Genomic DNA, 18979 nt, shown 5'->3' on the forward strand with positions numbered 1-18979 from the left:
GATGCTATTTCTAGGTAGATCCACGATCTGCCTTCCAAAAAAAATTGAATGATAGTACATATTTTTACTATAACATGGCTCAAACACTCTACATGCAAAAAAACAAAAAAACAAAAATGTTGGCAGCCTAGTGCAACCTTTTCAATGGTTCCACCTATGTCTGAATGTGATCTAATGCAGTGAAGATTACTTATAGTGCAATCGCTTATAGTGCAGGACTGGTTACATCACGGTCTTTTCCGTCTCCTGTTTACCCTTCCGTAAAACATTATGCATACCGCTTATTATGCTGCCTGCGAAGATAAAAGGCCAGCTATAATGCGGTTGCTGGAAAATCTTTAATGACCAATGTGGTGGGGAATGCACTTCTTTATGGAGGTGTGCCGATGGGGAGAGAGCGACGAGGTTGTACAAAGGGCTAGAGGACGCAAAGATAATGACTGAGGGACAGAGAGAGAAAAAACGAAAATATCACCACCATATCCACAAAACGAGTGGTGTTAGAGCAGCTTGCTCGGAGGTGCATGGGGCGTTTTTTGGTGGGACAATTTCTGTATAAAGACTTGTTAACGAGCCGGCGTATTATTTGCAGTCGAAGGCAGCCTTGTCGGTCATGTTGTGCGGCCGCCACTGCACAGTGTTGGCCACGTCGATCGGCTCGTTAACCTCCTGCCCCTTTATGCCATACTGCCCGCTGCCGTGAGTCATATGCTTAACGCTCTTAAATGGCAGATGTGGAGCTATCAGGCGTCCCTCAACGGGTTTGAGCGCAGGTAGGTGAGGGTACTTGGGAGATATCGGTACGAATGCGCAACACTTATCGTAAGAACTTGTCACGTGCTGCCATGCCTACAAAGTGACGAGAACGAAGTGGAGGTAGTCGCGAGAAGGTGAGTGCGCAGGCCATCGAAAACTGACTCCTTGGGCGGCGGCGCACCATCTAGTGAGCATTGTTAGAATCACCAAACAGGCAACTAGTGGTGACCTTGAGCAGTGACGCGAGAACACACTGACAGCCGCAGGGCAGGGCACGAGCTTTATGAGCAAGCTCCTACAAATCGGCGCCATCTTCACGAAGTGAATGCTAATAAGTGGGGCGAAACTGAAACGTTTATCGGTAAAACCATGAAACATTTACCCCATACATCATATAAAGACATGACATGTTGTTAGAGGGTGATTGTGAATACACATATGTACACAATGTTTATTAATTTACATATTGAATACATATTGATTTACATATGCATAAGACGTGCATATAAGAGAAGATGAAGGTGAGGTTATGATCAAACCGCAAGCGGTCGCATACCTTGCAAATGTCGCTCAACGAGGGGTCTGGGAAGTCGTGCTTGAAGCGCACAGTGGCACCTCTGGCCTTAGGTAGCGACTGCTTAAGGCACTTGGTCGCTGCATCCCGCACCCATTCCGCTTCCAAGTTCGTTTGTCACCACTTCCGTCTCTTTTCAACTTTGCGGGCCTTCAGCTCGGGGTCCTCTTGCTGCAGCTTACTTGGTGCCTCTGCTTCGCTGACCCTCAACGCTGTGTCTGCTTGCTATGATCTCTCTTCGCTTCGGCCTATTGTGCTCTGACCACAGAGTCTTGGCAACGAGCTCCCGCTGCTGTTGCCTTGCCAGCCTGCACCGTCGCTGCCTTCACATCTGGGATGTTCATGATCAGTAGCTAGCGTTCGCACCATGTGTGCAGCGAAGTGTGTAGAGCCGAGGAGTGCTGATGTGTGCTGCGTCGCCGCTCAGGCGATGCATGATCTAGCGGGCATCCCTTGTGTTATAGTACAGCTGTGCCTTTCGCCGCAGCAATGAGAACTAGTGGCTACGCCAACGGAAGACCAAGCCCTGGCTAGAGGAGCTTTTGCCCCTAAAAATACCGCGGCAGTGGTGTGCAGGCTTGCCCAGTGCAGAAGTAGGGCGGTAGCCTGGTCAGCTGAGTAGCCTTTGCACCAGTGTAATGCAACTCCGGCCGCTTACAATACTGTTTGAACAGTCTTCTTTACATGTAAAAAAATAGGCAAATCGGTGAAATCTCTTTAGTGGTTCTAGCCATGTCAGACTGTCATGTAATATACATAAGCAAGATCCCTGTGTTCACGTTGGGAATTGAATGGCTTGCTAGCGATAGGATGCTAACAATGTGTCAGATTATTTGGTCTGCATGGCAAGAAATCAAAATTTTATCTACTCTGGAGAAGGTTAAAGTTGCCGGCTACTACTATAATCGTTTTTGAATATTTTACTTGTGAACGTTCACGAAGTGTCGAAGTGTGTCATGTAATCCAAAGTGGTACATTGCAGTTGAGCGTGTTTGATACCATTGAGTAATAAAGATGTGTACCAGGACCTAATGATGAGCCTGAGTTGTCCTCTTTTTTTTTTAAGTAATGTAACTATTGTACAGTGATGTTTTACTGGATATAATGGTGTCAGAGGTTGGTATCTGTTAACTTTCCTGTGGGTATTCAGAAAACCTTACTACAAAGCAGTAATAGTTGAATGTGATATCCGTATACTTTCTCTGTAGCATTTTTTAATACAGATTTCTTCTTCAATATTTATTTCAGGGCTGGGTTGATGCATTAAATGGATCTACAAGTCTGCTGGCCTCTGTAAGACACCTATCTATTCCCTCATTAAATAATGTGCCAAATAGGTCGATCTAATGCAGTTTTGTGGGCACAAGCTTTAGAAATTTGGCATTTTCTCTCAGTTCATGTTTACGATCTTTCACTGCATTGTTTTATTTTGCTTTGGCCCCTTGTCGCTCTTGAATCCCAAAAGCATAATGGTGGGAAAGGTTGAGCAGGTACATTTTCTTTTGTGCTGACCCATGTTCAATGTGTAGTTTGTGGTAGTTATGTGCTAGTCTCGTTAAGGAAGGGACAAAATATTCTGGTAACTTTTTAAGAGCAGAGTTGTTGAAGCTTTTAATTCGGGTAGTGCGAACTTATCAAGGATCAGCGTACACTGTCTTTGTCCACTTGTTCATCTTCGGTTTCGCTCCCAAATCACGTTCTCCAACATGTCCTGTAATAACCCCAATGAGTGAGAGGTGGGAATGAGTACAAACAGAGAGAGAGAAAGATAAAAAAGAGGAAGTCTTGTCAAAAAAAAAAAAAAATTCCTCATAAACCGCAGAGATCTGTACCCACTATCCGAAGTCGAGCATCTTGACCACGTCGGCTATCGAGGCTTGCTGTCAGTGCATAGCCTTGTATGGTATTGTCACGTGATCATGAGTTTGACGAAGGCAGCAGGCAGCACCTCTAGGATGGATTCATTTTCAGAATGTGTTGCTGGGCGAGTTGATGCATTGTTTGGCAGTGTTTCCAACTGTAGGATAATTACTTGTAGGGTAATTTCGAGACAATTCGGCCTCCGTAGGGTAGTAGGGCGATAATGCAACTTTCTTTAAAAAACGTGGGATTGTTTATGCATTTTGTCTGCCGTCGATGTAAAAATGTGGACGATTCGGCCGACATATTCAAGGGTTACTGTCTTAAAGAGATCCAAGAATTTTCATAGAATGAAACGAGACCCGTCTTTATTCACATGTCACCAGTATAGGGCAGAGACCAACGATAATATGTCATACTATCCTGTGCTATGTTTGTTGTATTTTTTCATTCATGTTTTTTTTATTAAAATGAAAGATAAACAAGGGAGCTGTTGTCACCATTACTTGGTGACAGCTACCCCTTTCCACTTGATTGTTACAAATAAAGAATTAAAAAAATAGCATTTATACATGTATACACTTCTATATAGGTGAGTTCAAAAGTTCTTATTTGGGTGGGACAAATGTGTAGCCGTCACGCTCACTTTTAACATAGTTCACTCAGTACTGGTCACAAATCTTTGTGTCTTTGAAAAAACGCTGCACCTTCATGGCTAAGCGATTTATTCTAGATGGCCATGGGCCTAGTATTATCTCCAACATCGACTCGCATTCGTTCATTGCATGGAGGGGCGTTTAAGTTTTCCGGTGACAGTTGGTTCCAGTTATTAAGGCAAAAACCTTAGTTGCCTTATCACACACAAAAACTGACCTTCGGCATTAACACGAGTATTGAAAAAAAAAATTGTGATATAGCGATGTCTCCTCATGATGTCATTGAAACGTCAAGGATCGCAAATATGTGAGGCGCCATGTTGGCATTGTAGTAAAGTAGCTTGGACATCACAACGTGTTGCAATAGAAATGATGGCGTCATCGCATAAAATCGTCATTTGGTTATACCTGAGTGGAACCCTGAGGCACGTGATGTTTAGGAAGCCTGCAATGCCTCTGATCGCTGAGGCCTTGCGAAATCACACTAGATGCAGAATTCCTTTGAGAGCAGAAGAAATAAATACAATCAAATGAGAAGAATAAGAAAAATAAAATGGCTTTCACCTTGCAGTCATTTTGGGCAAATGCGATTGGGACCATATGAGTTTTTCGGATGGCGGTATATAGAGTAATCAATGAAAAAAAAAGTCCCTTTTATTACCGGGGTCGTGACCTATGCTCAGGCAAGCTCAAAATTTTGTTGGCGTTATTATCTATACATAACGGCCTAATCTTGTCCAGCTGAATTAGGGTTCTTATCCTCTAAAAAATATTTATATTTCCACAGCCCGAATTTGTGCATCTTGTGGCAGATTAACTTTAGCTTTCCTGTTCTTTTTTTATTTCTGCCTACTTCTCCACCTCTAATCCTTTAGTAGTGATTTACTTTTTTAAATGCAAACACATTTCTTTGTTGGGCTATGTCAGGCATCTGGCGTTGTCCGTGCGCCGGCAGGTGTTATCTCTTCACTCTCACTCCCTCACCCATAACAACAGCTACGAGCATGTGCGCCTATTCTCGCCCCTAGCAACTGGAGCATGTAGTGCGAGACAATAGGTACAGTTCTTCGCTGCTCCTTCTTTTATCGTTCGCTCTCTTTCCTCCTTGCGCCCCACTTTCTCGTCCCCTCGTGGCGCTCCCGACTGTTCGCTGGCTCTGCGCCTCTCATGAACATCTGGAAATGTGTGCTCAACACTCCTCTGTAAAACGTCGTGCCGAGAACGCTGGCGCCCCACTCTCCCGTCCGATCGCTTGTCACTCTCGACCGTTCGCTGGCTGGGTGCTTCTCAAGGCGATATCAGCAGTTGGTGAAGGCAAATGTTTGACAACAACAGTAGCCTCTCTCGGCGCAAGAACGCAAGAAATGCATTTAGTTTTCTCATGATTCTCTTCGAGGAGGTGGGGGCATTTTTTTATCACCGAACCCGCGGCTTCATATAAGTTTGAGCCCTAGCATACACGCGGTACTTTTCTTCCATTGCTGCTCTTCAGAATTCCACGTCAATGATGTGTCGCTTGAATAATGATCTTTGTTACCATGTCTCTTACACTGTTAGCTGTCTACTTATGATGAGACTCCTACTTCCTTTTCCTGCTATGAATGAATCAATTCTGTTCCCATACTAATGCTGGAATGCTTTTCTTTCTGCCTGATGTCTCTCGACAGCAGATCTGCAGTTTCTCTTCGAAACTAATTTTGAAATCGCCGAAGTAGCTACTAAAGTCAGCGCCGCCACACATTTGCAGGTCGTAATGTGAAATACTATAGTCTGAACTTTAATATTGTTACATTGTACTATATTAGAGTGTAGGATAGAATCTAGGGTGATAGGTAATAAAAGTTTTGTCTGATAAAGTAGGGTAATTTCGATCATGACGTAGGCCAATTTCCCAAATGTGGTTGGCAACACTATTGTCTACTTGTCTCCTGTGTCTCATCTTTTTGCATTGTACTTTTATTTTAAATTTCTTTATTTGCCAGACTTGTAACCAGTCTAAATACAGCATTACGGATTGCATACGCAGATATCTGTGAACAGAACATCGGCCGCCGTGGTAAAGTGCGTTGTCTTTTATACATGAGCTGTCAAAGATTCCAACATTATCGCTAGTAGTTGCGTAAGCTCTGGAATAAAGTAAACAATTCGCGTCCTGCGCACACTTGCGAAGCTTTTCAGATGTTGGAGCGCGGTCTGCACCGAGCGATAATACAGTTTTCTGTGCAAGAAACACGATTACATCAGGATAAAGTTTATAAACGTGCATGACAGTATTGTATAGCAAGGGGGTGGAACTGGAAGTGAGGTTGAGGAGGAGAGGAGAGAGTTGAGCTCAACATATAAAAAAAGCGGGAGAGAAATAAAGAAGGAAATGCCGAAAGAGAAAGAAAGTGAGAAACGGAGAGAGAAACTGAGAGCAAGCCAAAGATAGCAAAGTGTGATAAATGGGACTAGACAGAGACAAAAAAGACAGAAGTATAAGAGAGAAAAAAAACTGACAAAGAAGGAGAAAAATAATAGAAACATAGAAGGTTGTCCAGCTCTGCACTTCTGATCAGGCTTAGCACACGTTGTGCAAAGCTATCTTAAGATTACTTTATTATTATTATTATTATTATTATTATTATTATTATTATTATTATTATTATTATTATTATTATTGCAAAGCATTCCTTTTGTTTGTGACTTGTTCAGAGTTGCCATTTTGTATACGTATGTAGTACAAGATTGCTGATTTGTGCTGTGCATGCTTTGGAAAAGCAAACTTGAGTTGTTCTTATTTTATGTGCAGTGTGCATCTGGTGTGATGACTACCATTGTGACAGATGTCAAAGGCATTGCTGACATTGTGCCTGTGGACATTGTGGCCAACCTGTTGATTGTGGTTGCTTGCCAAACTGCAGCTAAACGGTGATTTTTATTGCCTATTATTCACTGAATAGTGGTAGCTAAACCTTGACATAACTCAGTCAGTAAAACTTGTACTTTAATTCGTTATATTCAAATGAAACCTTTTTGTGCAAAGCATAGCCGCTGCCATACTGTAATAATTAGCCTAAGCAAAACCATCACACTCATATTGCTGCTACTACTTGCCATCAGAACCACGGCTGTGGCAAAATGAATGCCAAATGCTTGGTTGTACAACCTAAGCCACATGCTGTCTGTTCTACCTGATGAATGTCCAATGTCGAAACGCATCGCATGCCTGAAAAACAAGACAGCTTTGGGTTAAAATACCAAGGGCAACAACCTGAATTAGAGCACTTTAGTTAACAATGGCCGTGCTATCTGTTTTGTGGTACAATGCTCGCATCATGTACGGATAATCGAGCGAGACCTGTTACGTCATTGTAAGTTTTGGTTTCAACTAGTCAAAAAGAACAGAAACCTTGTTAGTATATTTGTCTCACAACACTTCACTGACAAGTGCATAACTGTGTGAAATTGCTAGTGGTGCAGCAAGCAGCTATAATAAAATCTGTCAGTTGATTAAAACTTTTTGTGGCTGTGGAAGATTCCAGAAGAGATTTTTTTTTTTTACTTTAAAGGACCACGGAAAACAAGCTTGATATGCAATATGTGGAAACAAGCAGTGACATCCTTTTGTTTTCCTAGTGAGATTACTCACTATATAGTAGCCTGGGTGATGACATCTGCTTCCTGCATGGTCATGATTGCTTGCATGCCTAATGAGAAGTAGTTGCATAGAGTAGCCGTGCTTTATGTGTGGTGATACCTGTCACGCAGCAACAAGAACACCAGACCCATCAAATCTGCAAAAATTTGTTGTACTGTTTCAAATAGCGAACCTCGGTCTATTGATTTATTTCGTTTAACTAAATTACTTTTGCATAGAATGTATAGGAAAATCACTGATTATTCTCTAAGCATTGTACAATTGAGAGCTTAGTTTATTTGTCAAGAGAAACAAGACATATGGGCTACACTAGCTGGCTACTTGAATCCGCCTCTTCCATTTTTCTGTGCTGCCTTCTGGCGTTTTGGTGGGGTTTGGTAGGGGCCGAGAGAATTGGCGTCGCTAGAGCGAAGGCCTTTGAAACCAAGAGTCGTTTCGCGACTTTTCCCCTAGAGAAGGGTGCATGCACCGCAGCCACGTGGAAATGGCAGATTGCTGGCTCCTGAGACATGCGGTATTTGACTGTGTGTCTGAAATTCTTTAGGGCACGTCAGAGAGAGTTGGAAGCAGCCAAGGAGAAGCACTGGGAAACGGTTGAAGCACAACCGCCAGCCGTGTACAATTGTGTGACAGGCTCACTGAACAAGCTGGTTGTGGGGGACGTGAAACGCTACCTGGCCAAGTTCCTGCCCCAGTATCCATTCCAAGAGACCTTGAGTTGCCCCCGTGTGGATATGACAACCAGCCGTCTCTACCAGTCGGTCATGGTCTTTTTCCGAAATTACCTGCCGGCTCTCGCTGTGGACCTACTGAGCCGTTGCACTGGCCGGAGACCACGGTGAGTGCAGCTGCAGCACAAGCCTGTGCCAGTTGGGAGCCTAACTTGTGTTTGAGCTCTGTATTAAACCTACTTCTTACTGCCGAAAATGTGACATACTAGACCGCAAAATGTTATATCTGAGAATGAGCCATCATATGGGGATTTGAGTCACACTTACACTCAAAGAAAAGATCAAGTAAAAGTAGCGTCTCTTTTTATTCTACAACAATAATCATCATCTATCTTGCGTTCCTTTCCTTGCACTATTGTCGCACATCCGGCACTTTCAGGTGACGAACATCATGCGTGTTATCAGTGTGACGTAGCTTTCTTGACTGGAAAGTGGCCAGCACAGAGTTTTCAGGAAAGGAAGTGCAAGCAAGCCGCTTGATTATTAATGTTGTGGGACAAAAAGACGACCTTTTGACTCAATCTTTTTTTTTTAGATGGTAGTTCACAATCTCAATTGGAACAACTTTTTATGAAGCCATTGAATGGAAACGAGTTCTGCAGAAACCCGCAAGGCAGTGGAAGGGTTGAGAAAGGGAAAGAAGACAACTACCAGTTTTTGTAACTGAAGCCACAAGGAAAAAAATTCTCAAAAATAAAAGCTTCTTAGTTGCCAAAAAATTAGTCGTGGTCCAAGGTTCGAACCGGGGATCAGCGCCTATTCGGGGCGGTCGCTCTGCTAAATGAGCTAAAGAGAAAGCTAGCTATTGACTGCGCGAGGGTGAATTCATCGACAACTTGAAGCACATAGATACAAGTAATGCAAATGAGTTCTGCAGAAACCTGCAAGGTGGCTGAAGGTTTAAGAAAGAGAAAAGGGGCAACCACCCGTTTGTAGCAAGAAATCACAAGGAAATCCGTACGGATTTCTCGAAAGAAAAGCTTCTTAGTTGCCGAAAAATTCGTCCTGGTCCCAGGTTCGAGCCCCATACCAGGACGAACCATGATGATCATGGTGGTGATAAACGCTTGCGAGCACTACGCCACCTACCGTTTGATGGTTGTGAACCCTAAATGCTGCGTTTGTGCGAAACACATGGGCGCCATGAAATGCAAACGACTTTACAGGGGGTGTTAGCACCCCCAAAGTTTCTGCTTCCTTGCCTTAGATACAATGCGTAATCTACTGAGCACAGAAAATTGTTAATTTGCTCAGTGTCTTCAACGGTTGTTATTTTTTATCAGGATGGTGCGGTTCCTGGAGCAGTCCAAAAGTGCCATGGAAGCAGTGAGGTTCTTTACCACACAGACATGGGAGTTCTCGTCCAACAACATGCTGCTGCTCCACAGTAGGCTGTCACCCTTCGATAGGCAGGTCAGCAAACACCATTTACAATTTCCTCTTTGTTGCTTTTAATTTCACCCGATTGGTGTTTATGTTCAGATCTCTCTGCAGGTTTCCAGTTATGCCATACTCATTTGCGATTGAGGTTTCATATGGCACAAGTGAATTAGGAGAACAAAGTACAATAGACTCTCACTAAACGAAACCTGAAGGCACAGGGAACATTTGTTCCATTTAACAGGAGTTCCATTTACAGAGAGATGAATAAGGGAGTGGCATTCAGGTACAAAACCAATAACATTCAAGGCAGTTGTTTAATTTAAGCAGCAGTTCCATTAGATTTCTGTTTACTGACAGTCTACTGTACTAGATAAAATGCTAACTTCCAACAAACCTTAAATATAAAAACAGCGAACAACCGTTCAACGACAGCACGTTACATGCTACTGTGTCACCCACTTACACTCGCCAATAATAAGGCAGTTTCTGTCACCATTTCAATTTACAGATAATTTCTATGACTGGACAAATTTCGCCCCGCCGCCGTGGTCTAGTGGCTAAGGTACTCGACTGCTGACCCGCAGGTCAAATCCCGGCTGCGGCGGCTGAATTTCCGATGGAGGCAGAAATGTTGTAGGCCCATGTGCTCAGATTTGGATGCACGTTTAAGAACCCCAGGTGGTCGAAATTTCCAGAGCCCTCCACTACGGCGTCTCTCATAATCATATGGTGGTTTTGGGATGTTAAACCCCACATATCAATCATGACTGGACAAATTCATCTAAAGCTCATATCACGTGTGAAGAGTATTATTTACATTACCAATATGCATGCCATGGTAATTTTTGGCAGTAAGAACGGCATTTATCACCTGTACAAGAGAAAAGTGTTTCGTCAATACCGTATGTCTTCTGCTCAGTTGTGTGCCATTTTTATCTGGTCGTTGCAAGCTGATTCTGTTGATAGTGTGGGCAGACGGTGAATCTAACTACTGACAAACAAGAAAACCAGAAAAAGGAATAGCATCCAATGGAGCATTGTTAGGAAATTAACCTTGCTTTTGCATCTCGTCATTTTCTATCAAATCGGCACCGCTCGTCTTTAATATTAGCCCAGAATCATAACTGCTTTTTCTTTTTAAAGTGGACCCGCAATGCCTTTTTATGTTGTGGACTTTCCTTAGTACTGCCACATGAATCACTTCCCACGAAATATTTTGAAATATGACAAGTTTAAGTGAACTTGTCACACAAACCAAACTCTTTCTTCTTTCTTGCATTGTCGCAAGTACGTTGAAAGCTTTGGCTGTTGCAGATGCAGGATTGTTAATTTTCTATGGTATGCAGTCGAATAATACAGTAGAAGGTCATTAATTCAAACTAAAGGGGGACTATAAAATTGTTCGAGATAAGGGAAGTTTGAATTAGGGAGGCGTGCGCTAGAAGGAACATCATATCACACTGCATGAACAGGACTCCATGGTGCCACCTCTGGACTCGTTATCGTGAACTAGGCGCTACTACAGGTTTGTGGCATGTGATTTCATTAAGTTCATGGAGCTTTTACTAGCAAAAAAAATTAATTCATCAGTCAATGATATGCCAGAAAAAAAGCATCGACGTCCAATCGTGTCAGCAATGAGCCTTCATGTTGAAATATGTGATGGTATTTATGTCCCAAACACATTTATATGGTAGAGTTAATGTAATCAGTATTAAAGTATTCAGTAACTTGCCCTTTCTTGCATTTCTCGTGTCATGAATCCATGAGAACGGTTTGCAGCTTGCCCAAAAGCTTCAGTGCAGTGTTCAAATTCTCATTTGCTGAAAAATGCTGCTGTTTCATAGTTTTGCATCTCTAGTAAGCTTGGTTTGATTTGGTTTTGGAACACATTGTGGTCACTCTGGGCCGACTTGTGTAAGGAGTGATGAAAACCAGGGTTTCCCAGTTCAAATTAACCATCGAGGGATGCAGGCATGTTTGAAGTATTGGGGAGGTCTCTCCCATAGAAACATACAGAGCCATGCTGGGATCAAGGCATTTGCTTTAATTAACCATGTTTGAGTTAACGAGCCTTGCCTACAGTTCATTACTGTTTTTTGGAAACATTCTGGCGATCTCCTTTTAATGCCTCATGTTGATCATGCTATAATGAGAGCACAAATAAGGTCTAAAAAGTAGCCCTAATCAGTTTTAAGGAGTCGGAATAAGTGGTAATTTAAGTGAGTGTGGAATTTTTATCTTCTTAATTTTTCTTTTTGTTTTGTTTCTTTTTATTGTGCTTTCTTACTAATATTTTCCTTTCAGACGTTTGACATAGACATTCGGAAGATCAACTGGGAGAGCTATTGGGAAAACTACCTTCTTGGTGTGAGACGCTACCTGTTCAAACAGGACCCTTCAACCATCCCAGAGTCTCGAAAACGACTGAAACGGTAAGTTAGACTTTGTTTCATTTGAGTGTCTTCTTCAGCTAAACAGTAACCCTTTTGTTCTTATGCACTGAGATAACTCTGTGGCAACTATTGCTTATTGAAATCTTTAGCTACAGCATTTTCCTGTTTTATCTATAGTGAAGAAGAGGTATGTGTAGTCTGTGATGGTTTCAGGTTAAAAAAAAAAAAAAAGAGGGCCGCGTATCTTCGTGCTAACCTGCAAATGTTGTCGAAATAATATTTACTTATTTATTTATTTTTTTTACCTTCAATCACCGCAGCTTTACAGAGAGCAGCGGGTTACAACATGGAAAATACCAAACAACGAAACAAACCGTGCTATATATGAACAAGACTGAAGCAAAATAACATCTCTATTTAGTGAAACGAAACAAAAGTGAAGCGTAAAAAAAGAAATAAAAGTAAGAGAATCACAAAAAGAAAATAGTGAATGTGGTAAAGTTATACAGTACTAGCAAAAAAATATAAAATAAATGAAGTGACACAAAAATTTAAATAAAAAAAAACCTGCAGAAAAAGGCGGCATCTTGACATGCTGTAGACAGAAAGTCGTGGGGAGGGGAAATAGATAGGATGACTAGGGAAAGCAATCGGGAATAAGGCGAGCTGATAAAGAATGATGAAAGAGGGAGTGATCAGAGATGGAAATGATGTCACCTGGCAGATAAATGATTCCAATCGTTTGATGTGACCGGTATGAAGGAGCAAGATAATGTGTTTGTGTAGCAGAAAGTACGTTTAACCTTATTTTCGTGGTCAATGCGAGAGGAATGATATGTGGGAGGCATAATAAGCTCACTGCGCGATACTGGATAATGGTAGGTCTTATGGAAAAGGCAAAGGCGGAAGTACTTCCAACATAGTGATAAAGGTGGCAGTGACGAATGGTGTTTCATCGCTGTTATGCTTGATTTACGGTGATAATCCGATAGAATGAAATGTGCAGCGTTATTTTGAATTTGCTCAAAATACCTGCACAGGTTTTCGTGGTGAGGGTTCCATGTTGCAGCAGCTTACTGTAGTCTTTTGTCTAGAGGCATTGCATGAAATGTAGATGCCGTCTGGCAGTAATGTTGGTAAACCAAAGCTTGTGTAGAATGTTGAGCTACTGGTAGGTGGCAGCACCGTTTTGTCTTAGCAAAGAGTCACACTGTCAGCACACCGTAAGAAACACTAGGGTCTTTAGAATTAGATATCAATGTATTTTCTAGTAAAGGAATACACAACCTAGTAATTACGTATTGATGTTGCTCATCAAATATGCGTAATATTTGCTTTTTGATAGACAATGTTCACAAGTATGAATGTAGCCACCACATCAAGATGGCTGGGCATTGAGAAAGTGCTTAAACATTGGCCGGGTGGCTCAATCGTTTCGAGTAACAGGCAGACAAACAGAAAGGCTGCCTTACAGACCAAAATTTCAGCATTTTAGCATCCCAAAAGAAACTATAGTCTTTAAAATGTACATATGAATTAACGAATGGTGGAATTAACGAATGGAGGATGAAACCTGCTGTAAACTAGGCTTCTCCAAATATTCGAACGAATATTATAGTATTCAAATTCGATTCAATTCAAATTTAAATTATTGAAAATTTTGAATTATTCAAAATGAATGAATAGGTGTGTAATATATTGATCTGCATCTAATTTTTGTGAAGGTTGTTTCAGTGCAGTGGAAGGATGCTAAATCGTCAAAACACTTATCTAAATGTATATAAATTCGCATGTAACCTTTTTGTAAATGTGCTTTTACTGCAGCGGAGAGGTGCTAAGTCATGAAGACGCTTGTTCAGGGGAATATGCACTGTCGCGGAGATTCACTTTCAATTGATGTGAGAACATTATCCCAACATCGATTCAGCATTTTTTAAAAGGGCCGATAACAGCCCAGAACATGAAATGAGATGATTGCACGGATGGAAACATTGTCCCTCATAGTGGCTTGAACCAACCCTTCTTTTCTCGTGATAGGTGTATTTGTGTTTTAATAATTCATTGAAAATTGCAAAAAAAGAGACGGCGCAGCTGGTGGCAAATACCTAAATTATTCGACGTAACCTGTCACATGATTGTAGAGTAATGTAACGTGGTCGACAATTTTCTTGTTAGTAATATTGAAATATTGTTCACTTCTTTATAGTAAAAAATATTATTCCAGAAAAATGCGCATATAGGCCTGCATTAGTTTTACTCATTAAAGCAGCGCTGCCTTCATGGGGTGTAATGATCCCCTGCTCTTCACTATCACTTTGAATTTGCTTCGAATCCAGAATTCACTATTCACACAAGCTTACCTGAAACATTTCATTGGCATTATGTTTCACCCATGTCAGGTGGTGTTAGTTGTGTTACTTTTTTTGTGCTTCAAAAAATCTATTTTTACAATGTGACATTGCCTCAGACAACACATTAGATTTATTTAGAATATACCAGACAAGTGCTGGTTCCAAACATAATTAAACAGAATTTGCCACTAAATAGATATACCGTAGTGTAAACAAATGAGCAGTGTTGAATAGAATAACTATGTTATGTTGGGCTGCTTTTTTGAAGCAACATATTGAACATTTTGCTTAGTGACAAAACAATCATGAAATTTAGTTTGCTAGTGCATGGAAGAATAAATAAAAAATAAAGAACTATAGGTGAATAGAGAGAAATGAGAACTGTAAAGCAAATAGATAGAGGCGACAGAGAAACAAATGTGACCTTAATGATATTAACTACTGTACATCAAGTTATAGTTTCAGTTGAACACTACACTGCTCTTTTTGTGTCGCGAAGCGAGTGATGTTTTGTTCAACTATTCAACTATATAACCAGCTTGCCAACAGGACTTGTTTGAAGCCAAAGCGTGAAAAACACCTACACCTTTTTCCAAAAACACTTACCATCGTCTTTCTTGTTTGTGGTTATTTAGGGGCTGTACACTTTCTGCTTTCGGTAAAACAGTAAGTGCAAACATCTCATTTGGCCACTTATAACATACGCAGCAGAAACGTACTGAACAGCAAGAAGACTCGAGAAGTTAGCGAGCACAAGGCATGCAATAGAACGTAAAACGATAGGGAAGATTAACATTCTTAGTTGAAAAAACAGCCTCCGAGACGCATCCTCACTTCAGGAGGTCGTGAGGTTGGGCCACATCTTGGTTTCCTGCAACCAGCCTTAGCTGATCCTCGACCCGCTGCAGTGATCTAGTGGTTATGGTGCGTGACTGCTGACAAGAAGACCGCGGTACCGAATCCTGGCTACGGCAGTCATATTTCAGTGGAGAAAAAAGGCTAGAGGTCGGTGTACTTCTTTAGGTGCACGTTAAAGGGGCCCTGCAACACTTTTCCGGCAGATTCAGAAAAGGCTGTCTTTCAGTACTAAAGGCTCCTGAGAACATGGAAGACTAATGTTGTAGTGCTGCGCATGGCCTGGAATGCACAGTTCGTAAAGTCAACTGAAAATCACTCCCTCCTCTCTCTACAAATTATGCCATATGCTCAAATGATCAGACCGTGTACCCAAATTCACAGCCATTGGCTGATTAGAACATTGTAAGCTGCACAGTTACTTCTTCCACCACAGGAGTTCGCCACATGCCCACAGGCGTGCAGTCTCACTTCATTTTAGTTGCACATTTAAACAATAAAAAAGAAGAAGAAAATGTGCTCTAAGTCTCAGTGCACCTCTGACGTGAATTCTTTCCCCCACGCCCCATGCTATCTCTCGATGCTCAATATTTAGCTAACTAAGCCATTCTACGGTCATTTAGAAAAGTGTTCGAGGGCCCCTTTAAAGAACCCCAGCGGGACGGAATTTTCGGAGCTCTCCACTATGTCCCTGACAATCATGTTGTGGTTTTGGGACGAAATATCTTCAGAATTTTTCTTAGCGAACCCTTGATTTTCAGCTATTGCGAAGATAGCCAATTGTATCAAAGAATAATCAGGGGTAGTTGCTGATATAGTTAACATTAACAGAAAAAAAAAATGAGCCTGGACAAGTCATGACGTTAGAAAGGACATATAACTGATAAGTTAGAGCTTCGGGGCGGGTAGGCCTGTGTGAATATTTGAGCCCTTTGAATATTCGAGCAGATATTATAGTATTCAAATTTGCTTCAACATAATTTAAGTTGTCCTAAATTTCAAAGCATTCGAAATGAACAAATAGACATATAATTGTCATATGTAAGTTCCTGTAAAGGTGGTTTCACTGGCAGTGGAGTGCTTACGGTAAATACATATACTCAGGGGAAATTCACATTGCCCTGAAGCCCCACATTATGGTTAAATGAACATATACCCTCACATCTATTCATTATATTTTTTAAGTTTTAAAGCTTGTTATATCAGCTTATAAGCTGCGAGTACAGTAAAATTTAAAATCGGGGGTGGAAGTGCTGTGCCAATTGCGCCATTCTGTGCCAATCTGACCTGCTGCGCTAGGATGTGCATAAATGTCCATTCCCGCGATACTTGTCAATTTGAAATGTAAACCACCAAATCTAGCCGATTATTGTTGTCGACCGAGCAGCACTGGCTACACAAAGGATGTGACCACACCCATATCCAGTGTAGTTCGATCACTTTCTAATTTGATTCATTCGTGGGGCTTGCTAGTGCTCGTCTCATCGCCATTATTGCTCTGGTTTCCCCACAAAACTGTTGGTAGCAACATGTGTAACTGGGAATTATCTAGTAATACAGTGAAACCTCCATAATTTGTACTAGCTAGAAATGTGACATGATCATGCATTAAAACAGCAGTGTGTGTGCAAGTACAAATGTGCATCTCCTGATGTGCGCCAAAGCCACTAATAAATGAATACAGTACCACAGCAGATGATGTCCAAAGTATTCACAAGAAAGTCTCTTCTTCCTTTTTTTGGAAGAAATAAGGAACGTCACGCAGAAGCACCTGCTCGGCTCATGCGAGTGCTTACAACGATGAAAAATGGCTACGATGCACGCGGAGTGGTACATTTCGCAGTTGAACATTTTTGCATAGCTTTCACAGGATTGCACCTATTGTGTGAAACGGAGTATAGCGGTAATCAAAACGAGATGAGCATCGCTTTTTTCTTGTTTTCCGAGTTATTTCTCTTGTCAAATGTGATTTATAATGATGGGAAAATGCACGCTTTTATGGATAGGAAGTCTGGTAAGCTCATTAGTATTGAATGTTTAGTGAAAAACCATAGGAATTTTTATTATTGAAAATAATATTTATTGATGATGATGATTGACCCTAGAAAGCTGCTCCAAAACTAACTCGCATTTCTTCAAAACACACTTTTTGGTGCTCTGAACTTGCGTCAAAACTCCCCTTTTTTACTGTGTGAAAGCTGCTCCAAAACAGCATTATTCCTGCTCCCTGAGCTGTTCGGAAACAATGAAGCCTACTTACACCCCCGCAAAATGTAACATATTTTACGGATTATCACTGGCATTTTACCGAAAGTCGAATCCTGCTACTATTCAAAGCTGCTTCTACTTTCTTTTGAACCAAAAAGACTGACATTTGCGCATGCCTTGTTTCAAGTTGAAAAATATTCTGCAAGTGAATTTGATCTTGAGAAATATGCTCACTTTTTTTATAATAAACAAAAATATACTGTTTGAATTCAATTTCAATTAGTCAACCATACCAATATCGAGCAATATGTGCCATTACAGGCTAAAAACCATAAAAGTTAAGAGGCAGAAAAAGTGTGTAAAAAAGAACTTCATTTTACTCATTGTCATAGTACAAAACCAAACCTATGCAATTTTCTATAAGACAAATTGAATATTTGAAATCAGCCTAAAAGCCTATGCATACAGCAAAGATTTCATTGTGCCCCAGGCTTCAGATTAAAGAAACTTTCTTTTCGAGTAGCACCTCCCCTAAAGGGACCAACAACTTTTCAATATTCCAATATTCTTTTTGCATTGTGAGTAGAATTTGTTTTTAAATTGTGTTTAAAAGTAACCAAGAAGCGGTATGTTGCGTAGCCTAGCAGAAGAGCCTTACAGCTAGATTGTGTGGTCAGTGATGTTGCTGTACATTGTCACATAGTCGGGTGCTGATATGTGCACCATAATTAGTCCTCAAAATTAGAGTATGTGCATTATTATTTACCACCGCTCTATTCTGTGCCGTTTATGAGGCAAAAGGAGTTGCACGACAAAGAGCCGCTATCATGTCGAGCCACAGCACATGTGTGGCAGAGTGCACGCATACTCAGTAAACCACCGTGCTTGAACACAAACTTACTTTGCACTCACTGTTTGCAGCATGTGATGTCGCGTCTGTGTATGACATTATATTCGCCTCACATAGAAAAACTCTGATTACAAATGTTTCACGCTGTTTGGCACCTTACCACTTTGTGATTAGAGGCTGTAAACGGTGAGCTCTTCATTGCACAAAAAAAAAAAAAAAAATAGGTGCCATCAAAGTTGGTCCTTGGTCCCTTTAACCGTTGGTGGTATTTCTTTATGTTCTCCATCCCAGGCAACATGCAGTGCACGTAGCCCTAAAGACGCTCCTGCTGCTTGGTTTTCTGAGGGTGTTGCTGGGCCGATCAAAAGTTGTGCGGCAGCTTTTGCAGCTGGCGATGGGACTTCTGACACAGCTGCTCTCCATCCTCCGCTTCAGTTCTTCCTAAGCACCACATCTCGGGAAGTGCACGTGTTTTTTTTTTTTTTTACAATACTTGCTCTCGGAAAGCCATTGCTTTGTTCCATACTGCCTCAACCTGTTGCCATCTTCTTTTATTGTAACTGCAAGTTAGCTTCTTGTTCTTTAATGTTAAGTAATCTTTATGTAGGACAGCACCAATTGCTGTCCTCTCAGGACAGAAATCCATACCTATCCTTCTTTTGTTTTGTTTATTATCTCAACGGCTTTAGCCAATATAAATTTTGCTCATTTGTCCGAAG

General features: G+C 41.3%; 1 protein-coding gene across 3 annotated transcripts in view; it reads left to right on the top strand.

The window, feature by feature from the left end:
* The window catches only part of LOC119179758 (fatty acyl-CoA reductase 1-like), a 32238-nt gene extending 13492 nt beyond the window's left edge, over positions 1–18746 (top strand). For all 3 annotated transcript variants that reach the window (XM_037430888.2, XM_075882119.1, XM_075882120.1), the window contains exons 8-13: positions 2579–2623; positions 6638–6756; positions 8031–8324; positions 9501–9630; positions 11908–12035; positions 18552–18746. In XM_037430888.2, coding sequence (XP_037286785.1) covers positions 2579–2623; positions 6638–6756; positions 8031–8324; positions 9501–9630; positions 11908–12035; positions 18552–18705 — 870 coding nt within the window. In that variant the 3' untranslated portion in view covers positions 18706–18746. The remainder of the gene's footprint in view (positions 1–2578; positions 2624–6637; positions 6757–8030; positions 8325–9500; positions 9631–11907; positions 12036–18551) is intronic.
* The last annotated feature ends 233 nt before the right edge of the window (positions 18747–18979 follow it).

The sequence above is a fragment of the Rhipicephalus microplus genome, chromosome 2 (genome assembly GCF_043290135.1).
Source record: "Rhipicephalus microplus isolate Deutch F79 chromosome 2, USDA_Rmic, whole genome shotgun sequence".
NCBI classification, from domain to species: Eukaryota; Metazoa; Arthropoda; class Arachnida; order Ixodida; family Ixodidae; genus Rhipicephalus; species Rhipicephalus microplus.